Source organism: Meriones unguiculatus, chromosome 18, assembly GCF_030254825.1.
Source record: "Meriones unguiculatus strain TT.TT164.6M chromosome 18, Bangor_MerUng_6.1, whole genome shotgun sequence".
Taxonomy (NCBI): domain Eukaryota; kingdom Metazoa; phylum Chordata; class Mammalia; order Rodentia; family Muridae; genus Meriones; species Meriones unguiculatus.
This window is the reverse complement of record NC_083365.1, coordinates 62,105,614-62,130,962: the sequence shown is the minus strand read 5'-3', so window position 1 is coordinate 62,130,962 and position 25,349 is coordinate 62,105,614. Positions and strand designations below refer to the sequence as shown.

General features: G+C 38.9%; 1 protein-coding gene across 3 annotated transcripts in view; it reads right to left on the bottom strand.

Annotated features, from left to right (window-relative positions):
* LOC110563726 (contactin-associated protein like 5-1-like) overlaps window positions 1-25,349 on the bottom strand; it is a 785,262-nt gene that overhangs the window by 124,491 nt on the left and 635,422 nt on the right. For all 3 annotated transcript variants that reach the window (XM_060371606.1, XM_060371607.1, XM_060371608.1), the window contains exon 17: window positions 15,028-15,246. In XM_060371606.1, coding sequence (XP_060227589.1) covers window positions 15,028-15,246 — 219 coding nt within the window. The remainder of the gene's footprint in view (window positions 1-15,027; window positions 15,247-25,349) is intronic.

Genomic DNA, 25,349 nt, shown 5'->3' with positions numbered 1-25,349 from the left:
TAAGAATAAAACTTTACATGTCCATGATCTCTGCACATAAATAAAATACAAATTTTTATGCAGCGTATAATGTTTTTCATCTGAAATGAAAGGGATAGAGTCAGTTGTCCCTGCTGGACAATTTCAAAGAGAGCTGTTAGGTGCACCAAAGAGAAAAAACTGAAACATTTTTCCTTACGCTTATACAGTATAGGACTGTGCACTGGAAGAGGGAAAGACAGGAATTGGGGTTCAACTCCATACCATTGACTGGTTAGCCATATTGACAACTGAATTTAGGAAGTTTAAGCTATTCTATCTATTGTTCCGTGTGTTTGCTGTAAAGCCTAATGCAGGTCATGGAATACAGTGTGCTCAGTTACTGCTATCCTCTGGACCTTCTCTTGAGTCTTCACATACTGCCATGAATCAGCAGGTGCATTATGTATTATCTGCATAGAGATCCTAGAGGATATCCATTAAAATATTATTTAACAGATGAGAATTCTTGACTCACATTTAGACTTGGGCTGTAAACTAACTCCCAACTTAAAAAAAAAAATCTGGAAGGGGTCAGAAGAGGCTTTTATACACTCCACCAAACACTGAACAGATTTAAACTTTTTCATTGTTTTGTGCACATAGAAAGCCTCAATCTTCCTTGATATAAGAGGGCATGTATGCCAAGAGACAAGAAGATGGAAAGCACAGCTAAATCCCATTAGCCTGTATGTGTGAGCTGCTGAGATTTCTGGGAGATCTCAGAAGAGGCAGAGGCCCATTCTGGCTTTAGAAAACAGGCAATTTGTGTTCAAACCTTGAGCTCAAGGTCATGCACAGATGTGTGGAGAGTGAGTACAAATCCTTGAGTTCTATCAATTGGACTAATGGAGATGAGAAGAAAGAGAAGGAGGGAACAGAAAAGAGAGTGGGAGAAACAGGAGCAGGAGAAAATACTGAGGGCAGAAACTACAAATCAATTATTTTTCTGTCTCTATTAGCTATCTTAACTGAGACACATTTCTCTTTAACACCTTATGTTACAACTCTATTAAATTTTGGTCTAGAACAGCAATTCTAAACCTGTGGGTCACAATCCCTTTGTGGGTGTACCAACATTTCATAGGGGTCATCTAAGACCATCAGAAACCTTTCATGGGTCACCTAAGACCATCAGAAAGCACAGATATTTACATCATGATTCATAACCGTAGCAAAATTACACATATAAAGTGGCAATGAAGGTAATTTTAAGGTTGGAGGTCACCACAACATGACAAAGTTCACAGCATTAGGGAGACTGAGAAATAGTAGTCTTGAAACTATGTCTGCATGTGTGCTTTTCAAGGCAGATAGAATAGACATATCAAACGTACTGTCTTGGACAAGAAAAATGTCAACAAGGTAAATAAAGTTGTAAGTCGGGGCCGGGGAGATGGGTTAGCTGGGAAAGTGCTTGCCTTGCAAGCATGAGGACCTGAGTTTGATCCTCAGAAGTGAGGAAAAACCTAGGTTATGTGGCACATGCCTGCCACCCCAGTGATGTAAGATGTGAGGTAGAGGCAAGGAGATGTCTGGAAGCTCACAGGCCAGAAGACTAGCCTACAGGATGAAGTGATTGCCCAATGAGGAACAGTGTCTTAGTCAAATTGTGGAAGGTGTCTAAAGACTGTTATCAGACCTCCCCATGCTGTACTGTGCATGTGCTCATATGCACTCACATGTGCAACCACATAGACAGACATACACACAAACAACAAACATACACACACACACAAACACACATGATATCGGGGAGATCTGTAGGTTGATAGAATGACAGGGTAGTGGGTGACATGATAGCATAATGAGCAGTGTAGATGGCTAGAAATATACCTTTCTCACATCCTAGGTGTGGTCATTTGAGTGAGAACAGCCTCCTTAAGATCCTGTTTCTATACTTGCTTTCGAGTTGGTGGAACTTTCGGGGAAGAATTAGCAGCTGTGATCTTGTTGGAGAATATGTGTCATTTGAGACTGGCTCTTAGGTTTACAAAAGTCAGTTAGCTCTCTGTGCCTCATGCTTATGTATCAAGATATATGCCCCTGGCTATTCCTTCAGCACCGCGCCTGCCTTGCTGTTGCCATGCTCCCTACAATGATAGTCATGGACACTGGCCCTTTGCATCCATGAGCACAAATTAAGCATTTTGGGGGATTATGATGTGCTATCATGACAATAGAAAACTAATTAAGATGCCAGGTTGCCAGACCAAGAAACACACATGTGGAGTCCACTGCTTGAGCTGAAAGAATAAAAAAAAAAAAAAAGAATATTCCTGAGGCACAAGGCTAGTTTCTTACTCTGAAATAATGATAAAACTTGAGGTTGTTTCCAGTTCTGATAAGAATGCAGGCCAAGAGGCCAAACCTCAATTGCACTGCCTTGTCTGTTTCAATTTCAGTGAGTAAGCCTCCTTTAACCACAAGATAAATCAATGGCACATACAAGCTGATCACAAAGGCTCATTATTTCTTTTCTGGGGCTTCTGTGCAACAAAGAGGGGAGGATATATAGAGTCTAACACTTGCTTCTCTTTCCCTTACTCTGTAGTCACTCTCCTTCGTGGATTTGAATAACTCTTCATATATCTTGTTAGTGTCATTTTTCTCATAGCAGAGGTAGCAAATGCAAGATATATTGCACATTTGTGTGTGTGTGTGTGGCTTAGTCAACAAGTTCATAAATGCGGAAAGGGTGGCAGGGGTGATTTCTCTTGTAAAAATGTACTTCTCAGTGTAGAGACATAAAACAAGTTAGTATGATTTTTCTGAGACAAGAAGCTCATGCCCTTTCAAGATGCTGTCACCACATGGTGACATGAGGCACTGTGTACTACCTTGAATGGTGACCTACAGTTGGTGCTTTTCCCTGGCTTTTTTTTTTATTTTTACAAGGAATAAAATTCTATATAATAGATTGTTTTTATGGTAAGGAATGACACACTAGATTAAGTGCTTGGTAATTTTGAGAGAATTCATGCCATCCCAATAATACACACACATGTGCACATCCATTTACTTATATATATACAGAAACATATACATATAGACTACACCCAAACACACATCTCCACACCCAAACACACATCTACACATATATGTGCATATGTACACAGAGACAGTACAAACAAATATATACATATAAGTACATGTTCAAAGTGACAACACAAATACATGTAACACATACACAGAGAGATAACACAAACACTACATACATAAGACATGTATATGCACACAGTGAGGACACAAGTACATGTACACAGATACAAGCACAGAGAGACACATGTAGTCATTGTGTTACAGGACAAGTTTTAAGAGTCAGTTTTCTCCTCCTGCCATGTAGGTTCTCGGAATTTAACTCAGGTTCTCAGGCCTGGAAGCAAGCACCTGTGTCTGATGAGACACTTTTCTATCCCCAAGGTGCCAATTTTTTTAAAAAAAAAAATACTTGTGAAATTTCTGAGAGTTGTCCATTGATAAATCAGATGGCACTCTGTCTGCTTTCTTGTTGCTTCTTCCCAGATCCACCCACTTTTAACACGTAGAGTTACTTTGCTGTCTCTGTGCATACGTATATCTGTTGTCATCCTAATTTATTTTCTGATGTGAGGTTTTTTTAAACCTTGACTTCTGTAAATTGTTGAGTAGATATTTTTCCAAGTTATAACATTCCTCCTTAGAGACCAGTGATATAAACAAAGTTTGCACCCTTGCCCTCTCAAAGGTTATATAAATAATTACAATTCTTGGGACAGGGTATGGTTGAGCCCCACCTCAAGATGCCTGTAAGTTGTTCAGGGACCTTGAGGGATGCAGCTTGTGTGAGTCATCCCCCAGTCAAAAGTGAGCTGTCAGTGAGGCAGCTACCTGAGGCACCATGTTGCCTCATCTATTGTCATACAGGGAACCAGTGAACTCCCTGTCTACAGAAGGTAGACTTGAGTGGAACTGCTTCTTTAGTTTGTAGTTTTTGCTCTGTCTAGGATGAACAGACAACTAGTTGTTTACATCTCCCAGGAAAAATTCAAATAACAGTGAACTATAAAAGTAGAAGAAAAAAAAACACATGGTTTTATCTTTAGTAGTTGGGAATCCTTTAAATTCTCTCTTCTCTCTCTCTCTCTCTCTCTCTCTCTCTCTCTCTCTCTCTTTCTGCTTTTTTCTCTCTCTTGGTTTTTCAAAACAGGTTTCTCTGTGTAGTCCTGATTCAAGGCTAATCTGGATTTGCTTTGTAGACCAGGCTGGTCTTGAACACACAGAGATCCACCAGTCACTGCATCTCTGCATCCCTGAGTGCTGGGATTAAAGGCTTGGGCTACCACTCAAAAGTATCAATCTTGATCAGCAAGTTCCTTGTGAATTAAATTAATTTCATTACTTGCAAGTCATGCCATATTGAACATGCTTGTGTTATACTAGACATTTTAGTAAATTTTTCTAATTCTCAATGGGGGAAAAAAGTGGTTATTGCTACCCTTCACTCCACACAGTGGAGAAATCAACTTCAGAAAGATCACCTTGGCTATGGTCAAGAATCAAATAAACTTTACATGAAAGAGCCAAGTGAGATCAGACCTGCTGAATGGAAAATACTACAGAGGACTCCTACCATGAATCTGTGAGCTGAGCTATTCTACTGAATAATTGAGGTTAATACCACAACAAAGAGAATCTACTTGCTTCTGCTTCTCTCTTATATAGTTTCCTGTTCTTAGAAGTCTACCTACATTCATTTCTCTTTTTGACTCCTGTCATTAATCTTCTTGACAACAAAGACCGTTGGTTGGATGGTGGAGCTAGAAGCAATTTGGGATAGCATGTCTCAGCTGGCCCTAGTATAGGGTGTGTTCATTACGATTGTGTTTTCTTGGATCAAGGATGAATCAATTACTAACAGGTACTGCCTTCATTCTAAGCCTAATTTTTATCACCAGACATTTAAATTGATCACAAATGCAGAGAGCTGTGCAAGCATGTGGCTAGGACAGGAAGAGACATTGTGATAGACTGGTAGCCAAGGTCAGCCTAAGAAGCATGCGCAATTCCTCTGTGCTTCTCTCTCCAGTGAGTCCCATCTTAGAAATTACTGTGATTTATTAGGTTTGCCTTCATGAAATTGAAAATGGGAAAACACTGTTGGATGTCCTCTTAGTCTGTTGCTTTATGTCTCACTGTTTAGTGTTTAGTACATGTACATTTGTAAATGTCATCTGGCCAAAGGCAATTAGAGTCTCAACATTCATCTAAGCAAGGAATGATTGATTGAATAAGTGAAAGTTTTGCTTAGTCATTTCCCTTTTTCTTCTGTCCAGTTGATGTGATAAAATAGCTCAACAAAAGCAACAGAGAAGAAAGGGCTTATTCAGTTTACAATTTCACGCGAAATTCTATCACTGGGGAAAGCAGAAGTAGGACACTGAAGCAACACCTCACATCCAAAGTCAACAACAGAGAGAATGAGTACAGGCATGGTTACTTTCAATCCCCTCTTTCTCTCTATATAGAAGAACCAACAGACAAATATCAATTATATATAAAATTACTTTCGGGTCTAGGGTCTATGTCTCTGCATAAGTCCAGAAGTCTCACTTTTCCCATGATCACCTTTAGCTCCCTGTCTACAAGCACTGAGTGGGCCAGATATGACTCTGACTTAACAAAAATTAGTACATTAATAGTTTGTTTTTGTTGTTTTGTTTTATCTCATTGTAATTCTTTCTACCTTTCCTTTTTTGTCTTCCTTTATCCCACTCCTTCTCTTCTCTCATTTCTTCTATCCTAGATATTTATTAATTTATTCACTATATAAAATACTTTGCCCAAAGCTAATAAATAGATTATAAAAGTTTAAAATCTGTCATGGTAAATCTTAATTGTTAGTCTGACAGATCTAGAATTCCATAGGAGAAAAGCCTCTGGCATGTGTATAAGGGAGTTTCTAGATTGGCTTATTTGTGGTGGGGAGACCCACCCTAAATTTGGACAGTAACCTATCCATTGGCTGCTTTCCTGGACTGGATAAAAAGGGGTAAGAGAGACCTAAGCACCTGCATGCATCACCCTCTGCTTCCTGACTAGGGTTACAAGGTGACCAGCTGACTCAAGCACTTGTATGAAAGAAACAGAAGGTAGTAACACCAGAAATAAGAGTCACAGACTAATCTTCACAAATATTTACTATACATTTGAAGCATATGTGGAAGGATGCCACACCCAAAGAGAAATTACTCTGAGTTCCTTTGCTGTTCTGCATGAAGTATGCAGAGAGTAGATCTGTCAGTCTGAACTTCATTTCCATTGTATGGCAAAGAAAATCTTTAAAATTTATTTTTTAATTAATTAGAGTTTATTCACTTTATAGCCCAGCTATAGACCCTTCCTTCAACCCCTCCCAATCCCACCCTCCCTCATCTTCTTCAATGACCCTCCCCAAGTCTACTGATAGTGGAGTTCCTCCTCCCTTTCCCTCTGACCCTAGCCTATCAGGTCTCATCAGGCCTGGCTGCATTGTCTTCATCTGTGGCCTGATAAGTCTGCACCCCCGTCAGTAGTAGGTAATCAAAGAGCAGGCCAATCAGTTCATATCAGAGATAGTCCCTATACACATTACAGGAAATCCATTTGGAGACTAAGCTGCCATGAGCTACATCTATGCAGGGGTTCTAGGTTATCTCTATGAATGGTCCTTGGTTGGTGTATCAGTCTCAGAAAAGATCCCTGTGTCCAGATTTTTTGGTTGTTGCTTTCCTTCTGGAGCTCCTGTACCCTCTAGGTCTTTCTATCTCCCCCTCTTTCATAAGATTCCCTGCACTCTGCCCAAAGTTTGGCCATGAGCCTCAGTGTCTGCTTTGATACTATGCAGGGTTGAGTCTTTCAACAGCCCTTTGTGGTGGGCTCCTGTCTTATTGCCTATTTCTCCCTCTTAAGATGTCTATTCCATTTACCTTTCTGAGTGAGTGAGGACAGCTCATCTTACCCAGGGTGCTCCTCCTTGCTTAGCTTCTTTAGGTATACAGATTTTAATATGTTTATCCTATATTAGGTCTACTATTCACTTAAAGTGAGTATATATCATGTGTGTCTTTCTGCTTCTGGTAAACCTCACTCTGGATGATCTTTTCTAGTTTCCACCATTTGCCTGCAAATTTCATGATTTCTTTGTTTTTAATTGCTGAGTAGTATTTCATTGTGTAAATGTACTACAATTTCTGTATCCATTCCTCAACTGAGTGGCATCTGGGCTGTTTCCAGCTTCTGGCTATTACAAATAAAGCTGCTACAAACGTGGTTGAGCAAATGTTCTTGTTGTATACTTGAGAATATTTTGGATATATGCCTAGGACTGGTATAGCTGGATCTTGGGGAAGCACTATTCCTAATTGTCTGAGAAAGTGCCAGATTGATTTCCACAGTGGTTGTACAAGTTTACATTCCCACCAGAAATGGAGGAGGGTTCCCCTTTCTCCACATCCTCTCCAGAATGTGTTGTCACTTGAGTTTTTGATCTAAGCCAATCTGATGGGTGTAAGGTGAAATGTCAGGATCATTTTGATTTGTATTTCCCTGATGACTAAGGATGTTGAGCATTTTTTAAGTGTTTCTCTGCAATTTGATATTCCTCTATAGAGAATTCTCTGATTAGCTCTGTACCCCATTTTTAATGGGATTACTGGACTTGTTGCTTTTTAACTTCTTGAGCTTTTTATATATTCTATATATTAGCCCTCTGTCAGATATAGGGTTGGTGAAGATCCTTTCCCAGTCTGTAGGCTGTAGTTTTGTTTTGATAACAGTGTCCTTTGCTTTACAGAAGCTTTTCAGTTCCATGAGGTTCCATTTATTGTTGATTTTAGACCCTGTGCTATTTGTGTAGAACTGTTGAGGGAGTTATGTCCTGTGCCAATGAGTTCAAGGCTTTTCCCCACTTTTTCTTCTAACAGACTTAATGTGTCCAGTTTTATGTTGAGGTCTGACAAAGACAATCTTTTTTTTTTTCTTTTTTATTTTATTTTTTTTTATCAGTTACATTTTATTAACTCTGTATTCCAGCCGTGTCCCGGTCCCTCATTCCCTCCCAGTCCCTCCCTCCCTCCCTCCCTCATCTCCACCGTGCCCCTTTCCAAGTCCACTGATGGGGGGGACCTCCTCCCCATTCATCTGATCCTGTTTTATCAGGTATCTTCAGGACTGGCTGCAAAGCCCTCCTCTGTGGCCTAACAGGACTGCTCCTCCCTTCGGGGGTGGGGAGACCAAAGAGCCAGTCATCGAGTTCCTGTTAGAAATAGTCCCTGTTCCCCTCACTTTGGGAAACCAATTGGTTACTGAGCTACCACAGGCTACATCTGAGTGGAGGTTCTAGGTTATGTCCATACATGGTCCTTGGTTGAATGTCAGTCTCAGAAAAGACCCTGTGCCCAGATATATTTGGTCCTTGTGGAGCTCCTATCCTTTCCCCATCAGACTAACTCCCCTTCTTTCTTATGATTCCCTGTACTCTGCCAAAGGTTTGGTCATGAGTCTTTGCTTTGAAAACACTGCTAGTTAGAGTCTTTCAGATGCGCTCAGTAGACTCCTGTCATACGTTCAATGCACATCCCATCTGTCTTTCTAAATGAGGATTGATCATCTTACCCCATGTCCGCTCAATTGATTATCTTTTTTAGGTGTATAGATTTCATTATGTTTATCATATCTTATAGGTCTATATAAGTGAGTATATCCCATGTTTGTCTTTCTCCTTCTGGGATATTTCACTCAGAATGATCTTTTCTAGATCCCACCATTTGCCTGCAAATTTCATGATTTCCTCCTTTTTGATTGCTGAGTAGTATTCCATTGTATAAAAATACCACAATTTCTGTACCCATTCCACCGTTGATGGACATCTAGGTTGTTTCCAGGTTCTGGCTATTACAAATAGAGCTGCTATAAACATGGTTGAGCAAGTGTCCTTTTTGTGTACTTGAACAAACTTTGGGTATATACCTAGCAGTGGTATAGCTGGGTCTGTAGGAAGCACTATTCCTATTTGTCTTAGAAAGCGCCAGATAGCTTTCCAGAGTGGTTGTACCAGTTTACATTCCCACCAGCAGTGGAGCAGGGTTCCCCTTTCTCCACAACCTCTCCAGCATGTGTTATTGCTTGAGTTTTTCATCTTGGCCATTCTGATGGGTGTAAGGTGATATCTCAGGGTCGTTTTGATTTGCATTTCCCTGATGGCTAATGAGGATGAGCATTTCTTTAAGTGTTTTTCTGCCATTCGATATTCCTCTGTCGAGAATTCTCTGTTTAGCTCTGTTCCCCATTTTTTAATTGGATTACTTGGTTTGCTGCTTTTCAGCTTCTTTAGTTCTTTGTATATACTGGATATTAGTCCTCTGTCAGATAAAGGGTTAGTGAAGATTCTTTCCCAATCTGTAGGCAGTCGTTTTGTTTTGATGATGGTATCCTTTGCTTTACAGAAACTTTTCAGTTTCATGAGGTCCCATTTATTGATTGTTGCTCTTAGAGCCTGTGCTGTTGGTGTTCTGTTCAGGAAGTTGTCTCCTGTGCCAATGAGTTCTAGGCTGTTCCCCACTTTTTTTTCCAATTGATTTAGGGTATCTGGTTTTATGTTGAGGTCCTTGATCCACTTTGACTTTAGTTTTGTGCAGGGTGATAAATATGGATCTATTTTCATTTTTCTGCATGTAGACATCCAGTTGGTCCAGCACCATTTGTTGAAGATGCTGTCTTTTTTCCATTGAATGGAATTGGCTTCTTTGTCGAATATCGAGTATTCATAGGTGTGTGGATTTATTTCTGGGTCTTCTATGCGGTTCCATTGATCCTCCTTTCTGTTTCTATGCCAGTACCATGCAGTTTTTATTACTGTTGCCCTGTAGTACAGCTTGAGATCAGGAATGGAGATACCTCCAGATGATCTGTTGTTGTACAGGATCGTTTTGGAGATTTTGGGTTTTTTGTTTCTCCATATGAAGCTGAGAATCTTTTTTTCAAGTTCTGTAAAGAATTGAGATGGTATTTTGATGGGAATTGCATTGAATCTGTAGATTGCTTTTGGCAGTATGGCCATTTTCACAATGTTAATCCTACCAATCCATGAGCACGGGAGATCTTTCCATCTTCTGATATCTTCTTCAATTTCTTTCTTCAGAGACTTGAAGTTTTTCTCAAACAGGTCTTTCACTTGCTTGGTTAGGGTCACACCAAGGTACTTTATGTTATTAGTGGCTATTGTGAAGGGTGTTGTTTCCCTAATTTCTTTCTCAGCCTTTTTGTCTTTGGTATATAGGAGGGCTTCTGATTTTTTTGAGTTGATTTTGTATCCTGCCACTTTGCTGAAGGTGTTTATCAGCTGAAGGAGTTCTCTGGTTGAATTTTTGGGGTCGCTCATGTATACTATCATATCATCTGCAAATAGTGACACTTTGACCTCTTCCTTTCCGATTTGTATCCCCTTGATCTCCTTTAGTTGTCTTATTGCTCTGGCTAGGACTTCAAGTACTATGTGGAAGAGATATGGGGACAATGGACAGCCTTGTCTTGTCCCTGATTTCAGTGGGATTGATTTAAGTTTCTCTCCATTGAGTTTGATGTTAGCTATAGGCTTGCTATATATTGCCTTTACTATGTTTAGGTATGTGCCTTGTATCCCTGATCTCTCCAAGACTTTAAACATGAATGGGTGTTGGACTTTGTCAAATGCTTTTTCGGCGTCTAAGGAGATGATCATGTGGTTTTTCTCCTTCAGTTTGTTTATGTAGTGGATTACATTGATGGATTTCCGTATGTTGAACCACCCTTGCATGCCAGGGATGAAGCCTACTTGGTCATGGTGGATGATATCTTTGATGTGTTCTTGGATTCGGTTTGCAAGTATTTTATTGAGTATTTTTGCGTCAATGTTCATAAGAGAGATAGGCCTAAAGTTCTCTTTTTTTGTTGGGTCGACAAAGACAATCTTATCCTTATGCTAGCTATTTCTCCACCAAGGTCTCATCACAGTGGAAGGGTAAGAACTAAATCACAACACAAGTGTGCTAACAGAATCTCAGATCTCCAGTATTCCTATAGCAGCTGGCATGTTTGTTATGGCAGCTACCTGTAATGCTATCACTTGGGAGACAAAGATAACTCCAAAGGGCAAGATGGTTACCCACAGCAGACAAATCAAGGGTTTAACAAGAGATCTTGACTCAGTTATAAAGTACAAAGTCAAGGAATATTCCTGATTTCTCCCTCTACATGTATGTACACATATATATGTAATTACAAATGTGCTCATGCATATGCAAGGATGCAGTCAAAACCACACATATACATATCTACATACACAAAACCTAACAAAACAGAGATAATTAAACTGTTAACACCTCCAATGGTGAGGTTGTATTTCAGATACTTATTACACTTTAAAAGCTACATCCAATCCGATTTCTTGTGTTCTGCTAAGTTACTGATCAGACAATATGGCAATGTTACAAGTGTTCCTAACTGGCATGGTAACAAAAGACTGTCAAGTTACTATATTGATTCTGAAATCCATGAAGCAATGTAATTGGTCAGCACTTTTCATGCTGTCACTTTGAAGAAACAAAGGTAATGCTAGTTGGTACATCCTATTTTTTTGTTGTTATTGTTTGTTTTTATTTAATTATTTATTTATTTATCATTTTATAATTAATTTATTTTTTAACTTTTTTATTTTTATTAATTACACTTTATTCATTTTGTATTCCCCCATAAGCCCCTCCCTCCTCCCCTCCCGACCCCACCCTCCCTCCCCTTTCTGCATGCATGCCCCTCCCTAAGTGCACTGATAGGGGAGGTTCTCCTCTCCTTTCTGATCTTAGTCTATCAGTTCTCATCAAAAGTGGCTGCATTGTCCATCCTATTTTTTAAGATGCAGTCTGGGCCTTGTACACCGAAAGCACTCATGATCACAGTAGAGGTCTAGTGTTCACGATGCTGCAAGACACTTTAATTTGATTTAAATATGTTCCTGTGGCAAAGGTATCTGTACAGGCACCTCCATATCAATACATAAACAATGCCATATTCAATCAATTCCAATAAAGAAACACACTCTAATAATGAAATCTTTTGCTGCTGCCACAGATAAGCATCTAATGTCTTCACATTTCTGTGTGATGGAGAACATAGTTCTTCATTTAGGCCAATGGTTAGTTTTGCCAGTTTGAAACAATACAGAATCAGCTGTTTAAAGATTCTCAATGATGGGAATTGTGATTAGGCTGGCATCTGGGCATGTCTATGGGGAAAATAATGATTATGTTAATCAGTGTGGGAGGTTCTAACATAAAAGTTGGCGGCACTATTCTGTGGTTTTAGGTCCTAAAATAAAATAAAATGGACTAAATAAAAGAGCAGAAGGGAGCTGAGAGCAAACAGGCATGTACTCATTCTCTCTCTCTCTTCTTATCTGTAGATGTGAGGAGCTGCTCTAAGGTCCTGACTCTACTTTACCTTGGAATCATTAACTTGAATAAGCTATTTCTTCATGGTTGCTTTAGTTGGGATATTTTATCACAGCAACTGAACAGGAAACAAGAGAAATGACTGAGCAAAATTTCACTCATTCATTTATTCATCACTTAAATTAATTACACAAAAAGTTGGGACTTCAACTGCCTTTGTCCAGATGCATTTGCAAACATATTTGTCACTGAACACTAAACAGTGAGACATAAAGCAACAGACTAAGATGACATCCAATAGTGTTTTCCCCCTTTTCAGTTTCATGAAGACAAACTCAAAAAAGTACAGTGATTTCTAAGATGGGACTCACTGGAGAGAGAAGCATAGAGGAATCGGGCATGCTCCTCAGGCAGACCTTGGCTACAAGTCTATCAGGATGTCTCTTCCTGTGCACATGCTTGCACAGCTCTCTGCATTTGTGATCAATTTAAATATTTAGTGATAAAAATGACACAAAATGCTGCTGTCTCTCTTCACTTTTATCTTGTACAAAGGTCATCTTATCTCTGTTCTTGTGATAGCTGCATAGCTATGAGCATGTAAAAAGCCAATCTTGAAGATTCTACTTCATCTCAAAAGATGCATAAATACTGCCTGACAAGAAATCAGACTTTCACATGAAGCATAGTTTAGGAAAATTGTAAATTACTTGAACTGATTCCACTTAAAAAGAGAACATATTAAATCTTGATAAGAGGCACACTTCTCCAAGAAATAAAATGTGATGTTTAAATAGAAATAAAAAAGCAAAATAAATATTTTTCATTAGTATATCATATTGCTTACAGGAGTTATTAATTAATTGATGGGCCTGTTATCATGAGATTTTAAATCACTCAATCTTAGTTGCTGCTGGATGTATAAAACACAGCTAATGAAGATATTTGTATATGGTGGGTGAGGAAATGAAAATATGATGGTCTGATATTCTAGTACCTCTTTTCCTTTAGCAAGTACATTTTAAGTGAAAGTATTTTCAGATTTAAAAAAAATTAAATTTGCCCAAATATAAATGAAGCAAATAAATACACATGGAATGGAGATGGAGTTGCATGGTTCAACTTGAGCTGCAAAGTGTGGGTGTTGGTACACGACAAAGGTGAAGAATGACATGTAGAAATGTTAATCTGAGATTTATTTAAATAGGTCTATTTAAACATCCAAATTCAAGTTTTACATTGAAGCGTGCATCCTTAGCTTTTTAGGTTAATAAGCTACACCAACATTTAAATCCAAAACTTGTTTATTAAAGCTTTACCTTTAATAGCTCTGACACATTTTTTTTCAAAGTACTGTTTTCTAAATTACAGTGCAAAGATTGGCCTTATTAAGAACTGGACTAACATATGTAAAACACTCTCCATCTCTCTCTCACACACATATGCACATGCACAGTCAGACACACACTCACACACAAACACATATATACTGTTACACACACATGAACACCATGAACAACAGTGAATTTTCTTAATTCACATTTTCATCCCAACTATCAGACAAGGATGAATGAATAATATTAGCTTCTCCATGGGTACTGATGGAGGAAATGAGGTAGGGAGAAGGGAAGAAGCCATGATGAAATAAAGGAAAGAACAGATCCAGGCCATGACTTCTGAACTCCCATTACTGTCAGTAGACAACTGTTCAGGGACCATATTGGTGCTAGTGCTGAGTCTCACTGAGGGAATGGGCATCTGACAACATCTGCTCAGAGACCAGGCTGCTTATCTGTGCAAAACCAAGGCAACCCTACCTCAGCAGTGTGTTTTCACAGAGTATGAAAATAACCCTAAATTTTAAAAAAGTATACTCACTAAGAATATAGAACATTCGATAGAACACTTGCTTCCTCTACGTGATCACAAGTACCGTATACACCAGGCATAGAGGTGCACACCTGTAATCCCAGTAATCCTCCAGTCCCCTTCCATCAGTCACTACTTAAAAAATATTCTACAAACTTCCCTACAGTACAAACAGATGAAGGCATTTTCTCAGTTGACAGTCTTTATTTCAAGTGACTCTAGCTTGCATTGTGAGGATGTAAAACGAGCCAGCACACTCTCCCATGTTTACTACTGAAAACTTAACTTTTTGGTTTACTCATACTATGTGATCACTCTGTTAACGATTGTTATCAGTATTAGAAGTCAAGGATCACTAAAAAGAGTGAGATTCCAATCTCTATGCCTATACTGTAAATTTTTATTACAATGACCCAAATGATAAAATTCCATAGATGTCTGAAAACAATATATTCACAAAAATAGAATCAAAACAGTGTGAGATGGCCCATTAATGTATGAAGGAGTGAAATAAACTTTACTTCAATGACCATAAAGTAAGAATAAAACAATTTATAAAATTAAACTTATGGTGAAAAATAACATCATATTTTAACTGTTTCCTAGTTATAAAATACTAGAACTTTTTTTTGACCTAGAGAGAAAAAAATCATCTTCTAGGTGTTTATCATAAAGTATGATTCGTGATATCTCCTACCTATAAAAAACTGGCTATTTAGTTGAAGTCGGAAGTGTCCGTCCTCTGTGGTCTTCCTTATATTCCGTGGAAGGTTGTCCACCTGCAGTGAGGTCTCCTTAAGGTTTCTCTCAGCCTGGATATAATGCCATTGGTTGTCATTTAGAGGAAAAGGAGACTGGACGAGGAGCTCAACAGGGCCATTCCCAACATCAATGGCAAATGTCACCTCAGAAGGAGCTGCAACCAAACAAGAACATAGGATGAAGGCCATTATCAGTTTGTTACAGGCATAAGCATGTTCAGAATGTTCAAAGAAAGAGGTTATTTTTCTCCATCAGTGTGTAGAGCACATTTCTAAACACTGTGGGGCACTGGACTACCATCTACTAACCTCTAAGGACTAAGAATTGTATATGCTCTATGGACTCCCCCACTTCAGTTGTTTCTAATTTTTCAATCAAGGCAGCAGAAACCTGAGGTATCTGTGCCTGTCTGAATCTCTGCTGGAGCTCTGGGTTTCCTTGATCTACCCTGGTTTTACCTGAGTTTTATTGTACACATGATGTCAGCTAAGTATCTTTAACTTGCCAGGAGAAGACCCATGACCTTAGGCCAACAGTATATCTGCCATGAGATTTAGTGAGGGTTTATCGGGTTTATCTAGATTAGGTTCATTGAGGTGAGAAGACCACTTACATGTGATTAATTTCATTTCATGTACTGGAACCCTCAACAAAAAAAGAAAGTCAGTTGAGCAGTGGCATTCATCACTTTCTGTTTTCTGACTACATATGCAATGAAACTTGCTATCTCAAACTCTTGTCATCATGCCTTTTCCAACGCTGATACTATGAGCCAGATTAACAAAACCTTCTTTCTTTAAGTTTCCTTTGTCATGTATTATGTTTAATAAATAAGACAAGTGACCTATAGAATATTGATACATATGGATGTTAATGGTGGTAATAGTGATGGTAATAGTGGTGAGGGTGGCAGTAATAGTGAAGTGTTAGTAATCAGTGACTTTCTTGATGGTTCTGTCAGTGCAGGTAAGGATGGTGGTAGAGATGGGGCTGATGGTGATAATAACAGTGTGTATGGTAACCGTTGTTGTGGTAGTACCAGTACAGATTAACAAAGAGAGGCTAGAACTGACCTTATGTAAAGCACTAAGTACAGATTTTCTCTTTTTTGTTCTTAAAACAACTCTGAGAAAGGTACAATCATCATTTATTAATGAGAAGCACCTCAGGGAAAAATGGTATCTCAAATAGTAAGTAACACCTGTCAGTAAAGGCAAAGGTTCTTAACATGCTACTCTTGTCATTACGTAGTGTCATGTGTGGATTTTCTAAGCACAAAGAATGAGAGCAGTGAGCTATAAACTGAGGCTGACAAGAATGTGGTTTCCTGAGTAACTGCAGCCTTCACACACCAGAACTGTTCTCCTTCTTGGCACTTTATGATTTTTCGTCTTTCCTTACCTTAATGCAGAAAGGGGGTTTCTATTTGACCATGGTATAAATTGTCACACTAGTGACTTCACTCACGTTCAAATACCACCTGACACCATGTCCCTCAAGGCCCTAAACATTATCAGAAAATTGCTCCTGTAAAAAAAGCTGCATTATACAGAGCTCCAGGTAACTGAATACAGGAAGCTTTGCTGTCTCCTGAGTCCTGGCCTTAAAGATAAGCAACAAGTTGGTGACTGCAACCAACAATAACAAAAAGGGGCTTGACAGTATAAACTATAGAACCTCCCTTCCTGGAGTTCTTATATCATGCTTCAGTTTTTTTATCTGCACAGTGGGAATCAAAATATAGCTAATTGTGAGGTTATCTGCCTGCTGATCTTGATGAAATTCTTTAAATTGTGTCTGGAACAAAGTAGGTGCTTAAAAGTGATGGTTGTGTTATATCTTCAACATGTGATTACCCAGTGCAGGTAAATTTATTTAGGTTACAAAGCCACGCCTTGCGAGAATAGGACTGAAAGGCATAGAGTACATGATAAACAATGAAAACAAACAAACAAACAAAAAAACCATAGGAGTCCTTGAGTCATTTTCTGTTATTTTTCTTTCTGTGCACATGCCCACATATTTACAGATCTCTCTTTCTCTCTCTCTCTCTCTCTCTCTCTCTCTCTCTCTCTCTATCTATCTCTCTCTCTGACACATGTATATATGGGTGCATATAGAGGTTAGAGGTCAACCTTAGATGTCATTTCGTGTTACAGATGCCATACTCTTTATTTTTTTATTTTTTTGAAGTAGACTCTCTCATTGCCCTGGAGCTTATAGATTAGGCCAGGCTGGTTGACCCAGTCAAGTCCAGGGAGCAGTCTGTATCCTTCTCTCAATAGTGTGATTACAAGCACATCTCACCACACTTGAATTTTTAATGTGTGCTTTGCAGGTCAAACTCAGGTCCTCATGTTTATAAAGCAGTCCAGTCACTTGTCAACTAAGTCATTCTCCAAGGCCTGGGTTATGTTTGTGTTGTAATTGTTTCAAGTTTTATTATTTATTTTATTTTATGTGTATAAGTCTTTTATGTGCATGTATTTCTGCTTACCACATTCATGTCTGCTATTTATAGAAGCCAGAAGAGGGTGATGGATCCCTGAAACTGGCATTTCCACATAGATAGCTGGAATAACCAGGTGCTGGGAACTGATCACAGATCCTCTGTAAGAACAGCCATATTGTTAGCTACTGAACCATCTCTCTGGCCTCAGTTTGTATTTTCTACTCAGATTATTAGTTCCATCTTGAAAGTCTGTTCATCTCAAAAGTAAACATTTATGAAGGGATGACTTGGTTTCAAATCTATATCTCTATGTATGCAGACAAAGATTAATGAGAATGTGGGGAAGCGAGATTAAGGATCTGGATAAAATCCTCCCTCAATGCTTAGTTTTAAAGATATTAGTTTCCCATCAGACAGCATACTGTTGTAGGAAGCTTGTCTCCCTGTTCTGCCTGACCCTTTCTGTCACTAAGTTGGGCTTCTTGTCTGTACTGATATTGGCTATAGCATATATCCCCTGTACCATATGACCTAACGGCTGCCTGTCTTCCCAAATATTCTGAAAGCTGTAGGAGAGTAGTTCTCATCCTGGGGGTCAAGATCCCTTTAGGGTAGAATGACTCTTTCAAAGGTATCAGATAGCCAGCATAACAGATATCTACATTATGATTCATAATAGTACCAAACTTAGTAGTTATGAAGTTACAATGAGATTAATATTATGGTTGGGAGTCATGACAACATGAGGAACTGTCATAGCATTAGAAAGTTTGAGAATCACTGCTGTAGAGAAATCTTTGCTTCTTCCAAACACAGCCACTATCACTGTGCTTGGGTATAGCAAACTCCATAATCTGTAAACTGCAGAGGAACACTTACTTCCTTATTACAAGGCCAGTCCCCAGCCTGGTGCTTATGTACACATAGCTCTGGCAAATCGAATGCAGTACTTCTCAAATGGGATAAATGCTGTAGTTCTCTTTAGCTGCTTTTTATTTTTACACCTGTATTCTAGAAGCCCACTTATCTTTACTCTAGTAACTATCAATAATATTTAAATCATTCCTCCTGTACATGAAAGAGAATTGGTAAAACAATAATAGCAATAACATTGATAAGTATTAAATGCAGCACATAAGCCAGATACACTGCTAAATATTTTCTAACACTGAATTCAGTTGAGCCTCATTGCAAACTTAATAGACAGGGCTATTTCATTAGGGAGGGAACTGAGCACAGGTGTAAGCTGGTTGTCACAGTGCCTGGAAGATTTAAATCCTGACAATCTGCTTCTAGAGCTTGTACTTTCAACCCATGCCTCCAACTTCAGATCTCATACAGTTTATATAGTCTGCCACGACCATCATGGCTAGAATGCATAATAGAGATAACTGGGCACAACTGAATGGAAAAAGTGTGAATGAATGAATGAATGGTACCAGAAGCCTACAAGGCTAGACTGCAAACACTGTGGATGGTCACAAGGGCAATCACATATTCTCATGGAACTGGATATGAAATCAGGACCCAGTCACATTATCACACTATCATTAACTTTCCATGTAAGTGTCTCACAGAGACATTTACTCATGATTTTTTCCTTTATTGCTTAAGACAAATCTAAGAGGACTTTGGATGGTATTCATCAAGCAGACTTAGTTCCCAGGGAGTTCAGAAGTGAATGAAACAAGGTGTGCTCACTATGCTCTTTTGCTGTCAAAGGAATAGACTATAGATACCTAAGTGTAATTGCTGACAAGGATTCCAAGGAGAGAAGTCTAGGATAAAGACCCTTGGAATGTTCTTCCTTCCTGCAACAGTAGGAATGCATTCTGTGCCCCATAGGGAATCCTTTAGTGCCTGTTCTGTACTGCTCTTCCCACTACTCAGCTCAAAGCTTCATGAAGATGTATTCGTACATCCTCAACTTTAGCCCAGGGCAGGGATGAAGACAATACTGAAATATGACAGTCAGCTATTGTCAAATGCACAGCCAACGAAAGTGATTATATGTATGTATGAGATAGGAGTCCATTTATAAAATGAAGAAGTTGCAAGATGATCATGGCCAGTTAATTTCTCTGAACTCACTGGTAAAATGAGAAGGATGAATTTAGTAAAACATTGCTTAACTTCTTTGGAGACATGGGGTCTTGAGAAGCCAACAACAGCTTTGCTTCTTATATTTTACAAACACTGTCTGATATAATAGTGCTGCAACTTCCAGAGGAACCCAGGCCTCAGATCTGGATGGAAATAATATTATCTTATTAGACCCAAAATACTTGACTCCTCAAATAGTTACGCAAAGCAGGGAAAAAAATGGTGGAAGGAGTAGAGATATCGTGTGGATTTTAAGTCTAGCCACTTCCTGTCCTTGGGGACAGTTGTGTACCCTCAATACTCATTGTGATGGTTAATCTGGATTGTCTCCATATTGACAAACCTCTGGGCCCAGAAAACCTTTAAAATAAATTTCCATTTCGATACAAACAGAAGAATTGGTACCTCGGAGAAATAATGCTTGATTTCCCACTGTGATCTATTCCTTACAATACCCAGTATCGGGGTGGGAAGCTACTGATTTCTACTTTTCTCTAAAGTCTTACTGCGATCTAGTGCCTTCCTTAAGTAGCTGTGGCATCGGCACAAACCGTGCATGTTTTTCTTTCCCTGGCTTTAGTCACTGATATGAAGGAGCTCAGATAAGTTGCATATCAGGCAAATTATTAGGATAGCAGGTGAAGAAGAGATTTCACTCCAGAGGGACAGTGAGTTTTAGGCTGATATTCAGAGGTCTGAGAAGAGGGAGAAAATTGGCCACATCTCACTTTATGGAAGAATTTAACCATAAGTAATGGGAGCCCCATGTCATCTGCACACTCTGATGTAATCAATACCAGTGAATTTTCATCCTTATGTGCGCCAGTTAAAAGGAATTTCATAGTAACTGTAGCCAAATGCATCCTATCGATATCTGAGAACTACTAATTCTGTGATATATAAATAAGGAATGAATATGTGAAGAAATGTGCAAAGTGGTACCTGGGGGAACAGAAGCCTTTATACACAACAGATCAACAATCTAGGATATTTTGTTGATATCAGTGCTGGCACTCATTGTTGGATGGCTAAGTTAGTAAAGTACTTGCTTCACAAGCATGAGTAGCTGAGTTTGATACCTAGAGTCCACAAGGCAGAACATACCTTTACAGGCCCAGCACTGGGGTGATATACACAACAGGATCTCTGAGGCACACTGGCAGCCAAGCCCAGCCTAGGCAGTAAAAGACTCTGTCTCAAAGAGGGCAGATGGCATTTCTGAAGATGATAATGAACATTACCATCTGACCTAAACACACACACACACTAAATAGAAGAATGAAAAAAAGAGGTGAGGGAATTTCTTACTCTAGTATTGGTCTATGCCAAGATATCCATTTTTCTCTGCACAACCAATGTGAGGTAATTATAAGAATCCATAGTTTTTCCTCACAATCCCCTTAGGAACACAATTCAGTCAGACCTAAGGACACAGTGACTGTCTTTCATAGACTGCAGATACCAATGTCAAAGCAAAGAAACTGAAACACCTTACTTGGAAGGAACCCAGAATGAAGTGGGTTGGACATTTCATGGAAACCTCCTTTGCCCTGTCCAACATTTTAGATATATCACCATTGGAAACTGTTGTTTGGATAGGGAAGAGAAGCACTCTTTGGAGATGGGGCCACATCTATTCTGAGACACTGCATCTATTAAAGGATTCTCCAATTAGCTGGACTGAAGGGCTTCTTGCTATGAACTCTTTAGTGAAAAATGTCCATCTGATTAAGTGACAATGTGATTGATTGTATCTGTAGCTAACAGCAGTGAGAGGTTTGACATTACTTTGAGCTTTTCCCCTTTGTAACGGAAGTAACAACAATAATCTTAGCCTAGGAAATATAAGGCCCTATAGTTTTCTGATTTTATGGTTAGGAATTTCTTTATGTACTACTGGTAGGTACTCTAGGTTTTGGGTGCTGACCCTTCACTCTACTACTGAAATACATTCCCAGACTTAGGTCTTATACTTAAAAAACAAAAACAAAGAAACAAAAAAAATGTGTGTTTTTTAGTAAGACATATCAGACAGTATAATGATAGAAAGTACCAAAACAATTGCATGTTAGGTTTTATTTTTGTGTTTTTAAAATTTGATACTAATTTGAATTTTTTAAAAAAATGTACATAGCTGGGCGAGGTGGCACACACCTGTAATCCCAGCACTCGAGGAGGCAGAGGTAGGTGGATCTCTGTGAGTTCAAGGCTATCTGGCTTTAAAAAGTGAGCCCAGTAGAGCTAAGGCTATGCAGAGAAACCCTGTCTCTAAAAACCAAAATCATATATATACAAACATGTATATACACACACACACCTAAAACAGTGTACTGCTACAAAGTACAAGCAAATTGGACATCACCCTGTGTTTAACACTCAGTCATTGCTCCTTAACTTGTCAAAATATTACATAACATTAACTGTAGGTTTAATGGCTGAAGAGGCTACAGGGCCTGATTTTTTAATTCAATTTACCTTGCTATTATGTCCACTATAGACTGGTTGGTGTTCAACCTGCTTTTCAAAGCTTGACCAAGTTAGGTATGAAGGATTTTTTTTACATCAAATTCACAAGAGCTTCCTTCCTCCTCTAGTAACTGGAGTTATTGGACTATAAGAAAGTGAGAAGTAACGTGGAGACACTTTCTTTCCTGTGAGTAGTCTGAAACCACAAAAGAAACATTTGGCTGCTCACCCATCTGCTGGACACCCACACAAATCCCTCTGCCATGCCCTCCTGCAAATGTACTTCTTTCCTTTCATGGAACTCTAAAATTTCCCATATCTGTGTTTAAAATGTTTGCTTAGCTTTCAAGTTTATCTCCTGAATTTACATCACTTTACTCAAACGATTGGGAAATGTCCAGGTAGACAGTGGTAGAGGGATGCCCAAGGTCAAGTTCCCGTACATGTAGAAGAGCAGTGGAAGAGCAACATGCAGGGAATGGGATAACTCCGTGCAAAGAACCCAAAAGCAACAGTTAGAGAGGCTAAAATATGCTTATCATTACTTTTGTTTATCTGTGTGTTTGCCTGTAATCATTCACATATATGCTGGTGCACATGTGTGCAGGGGTGCTCATTCACCTATGTGCACATTCATTGAGAGGCTAGAGGACAAACTTTGTATCACTACTCAGGATGCCTTTCAACCTCATTGTGTGAGAGAGAGTTTTTCACTGGCTTAAAGTGTTCTCTTTGTCTACACAAAACTGGAATTATAAGCACACATCACTGTACCACATCTGGCTTTTTATTCAAATGAGATCTGGGGATAAAATTCAGGCTCCCATGCTTGCAGAGTAAGCACTTTACTGACTGAGGTATTTCCTAAGCCCTCTGGACTTGTTTATTGTTTTAAAATAATCACTCACTAGTGATTCTAAGCAATGTTAATGATGCAGCACTCTACCACCAAAAGTACACATGGGCACAAATACACTAAAGTCAATGATTTTTAACAAAATATAAGTGACCCTTATATAAGTACATTTTATGACTTAACACTTAGGAACCATTATACCCGGTGAAGTATTAATATGAACAACTGCATATGCTCCACTGGCTCCATAAAATATCAAGCGAATGTGTTTGTTTTAAGAGTAAGAATGCAGCTTCTCCCTTTCATCTGTGTGTTTTTCCACTGCCCTCTGTAATCTGAATGTATACATACAGGGGCCTCAGCAAGAGAATCAAAAGAACTCAAGCCATTGCAAACCCTTCATAATTTTGTTCAGTTTCTACCAAACAAGAGGGAAATCTATGATGAATTCTGCATGAAAATATTTCCTGCAAAGATTTTGGATTACTGGGATATTTTGAAATCACTAGATTTTTTCCTTGCAATGACAGATATAGACAGTGTTATAATTTTTGGAGTTTATTATTAAAACGATTTTAATAAACGATTTTACCAAACTTGTCTTCGTGTTGAAAAATCTTCCCAAATCATTTGAGTTCTTGTGAAAAATGAATAAAAAGTATTCCCTTAATGTAATAGAGGATAAATGGGATAACACAATGTATATTCTCGTTTGAACAAAAACTAAGTACAGGAAATCAACTTAACTGAAGTCACTGAGACCTTTTCAGAAATAAACACCTTGGACAGACTTTTAAAGCTACTACTACTGAAACAGACTAAAACACTGCTTTTTTTTCATTTTCATAAAAATTAACTATTAATTATTGTATTTCCCCCTTTGGCACTTGCATGTATTTTTGCTAGCCTGCCTGACATGCAGTGTCTCACAGCAGAATGTCTTCCCATCCATATTTCTTCAGTGTTGATTTGGCTTCATGATTATTATTCCACAGATCTCACAGGTAAGGGCAGGACTCCTACAAAGGTATAAATCATGCATCTAAACCAGCACACACACTGCTGCTGGCATGAAAGAGTTGGAGAATCGGCATGACTAGGTACACTCTCCTATTGGTCATAGATAAGAAATTGTGTGTTTGTGTGTGTGTGTGCGTGCATGCATGCATGTGTGCATGTATACTACCTGGTCATCCTTTGCTTGTGTGTGACCTAATTACTTTCCACCTCATTTTTTGGAATAGAGTCTTGCTCAACCTGGAACTTGCCAAGTGTGCTAGATGAGACCCAGGGCTCCACCTGTCTGTGCCTCCTCTGTCACAGGAATTAATTGCTATGTTACTTGCGTTCTTGGGAACTAAACTCAGGTCAGGTCCTCATGCTTGCATGAACAAGCTTTACTTGTTGAGCTGTCTTCCCAGCATATATATATATATATATATATATATATATATATATATATATATGTGTGTGTGTGTGTGTGTGTGTGTGTGTGTGTGTGTGTATTTAAAAATGACTTCTGATGCATGGGTACAACAGTAAATGGATCCCAAATATGAAGAGAATGGTCAATAGAAATCATCCCTGCTTCCCATAGAGTGTAATGTAGAGGTGTGGCAGCTTAAAGTGGCAGGTTAGAAATAACCACACCTTAATAGAATGCTGGAGATTGGTTTAGTGCATGTTACTAGTCCTCAAGATCTGGGTACTCCTACCCATGTTATGTAAACCTAAATCTACCTGATTGGCTAATTAAATGACCTAAACCTGGGCAGGGCAAAACGGAATAGGCATGGCTAAGGTTCCCGGGCTTGAGAGGACAGAATCAGAAGAGACAGATGGGTGGGAAGAGAAAAGAAAGAAGGACATCATGTTGGGTTAGGTTGAGAAGAAACCATTTGGGTGAGGAGAAAAGACTCCGGTAATGGCATGAGAAGGCCCAAATGAAGACAAGAAGCAAGTATCATGGAATTATGTATGGAGGGTAGATCAGATGAGGAGGATTAAAGTAGATGGCCTTGGATCCAGGCTGGGAGACAGATAGTGAAGTCAGTGAACCAGCGTAAGTGAAATACCTGCCCAGCCCAAGGTAAATAAGGCAATTAGAAAATCTAACAGGTGTCTGTGTCTTATTACTTGTGAGAGTGGGTTAAATAATACCACCATGATAATCTTAGGGCAAATAATAAACATTATTAATCCGAAGACTCATCTTTTTATTTTTATTTACTACAGCAGTGAAGAATGGAGCCTGTAGTAAGTATGAGCGGCTACTACTGGAATACACATATCCAGATGAAACAAAAACAAATGCTGATAGAGCAAAATAAATCACACACATTAGCGGGGATTTGATAGATCTGGTGCTACTTTTATTGAT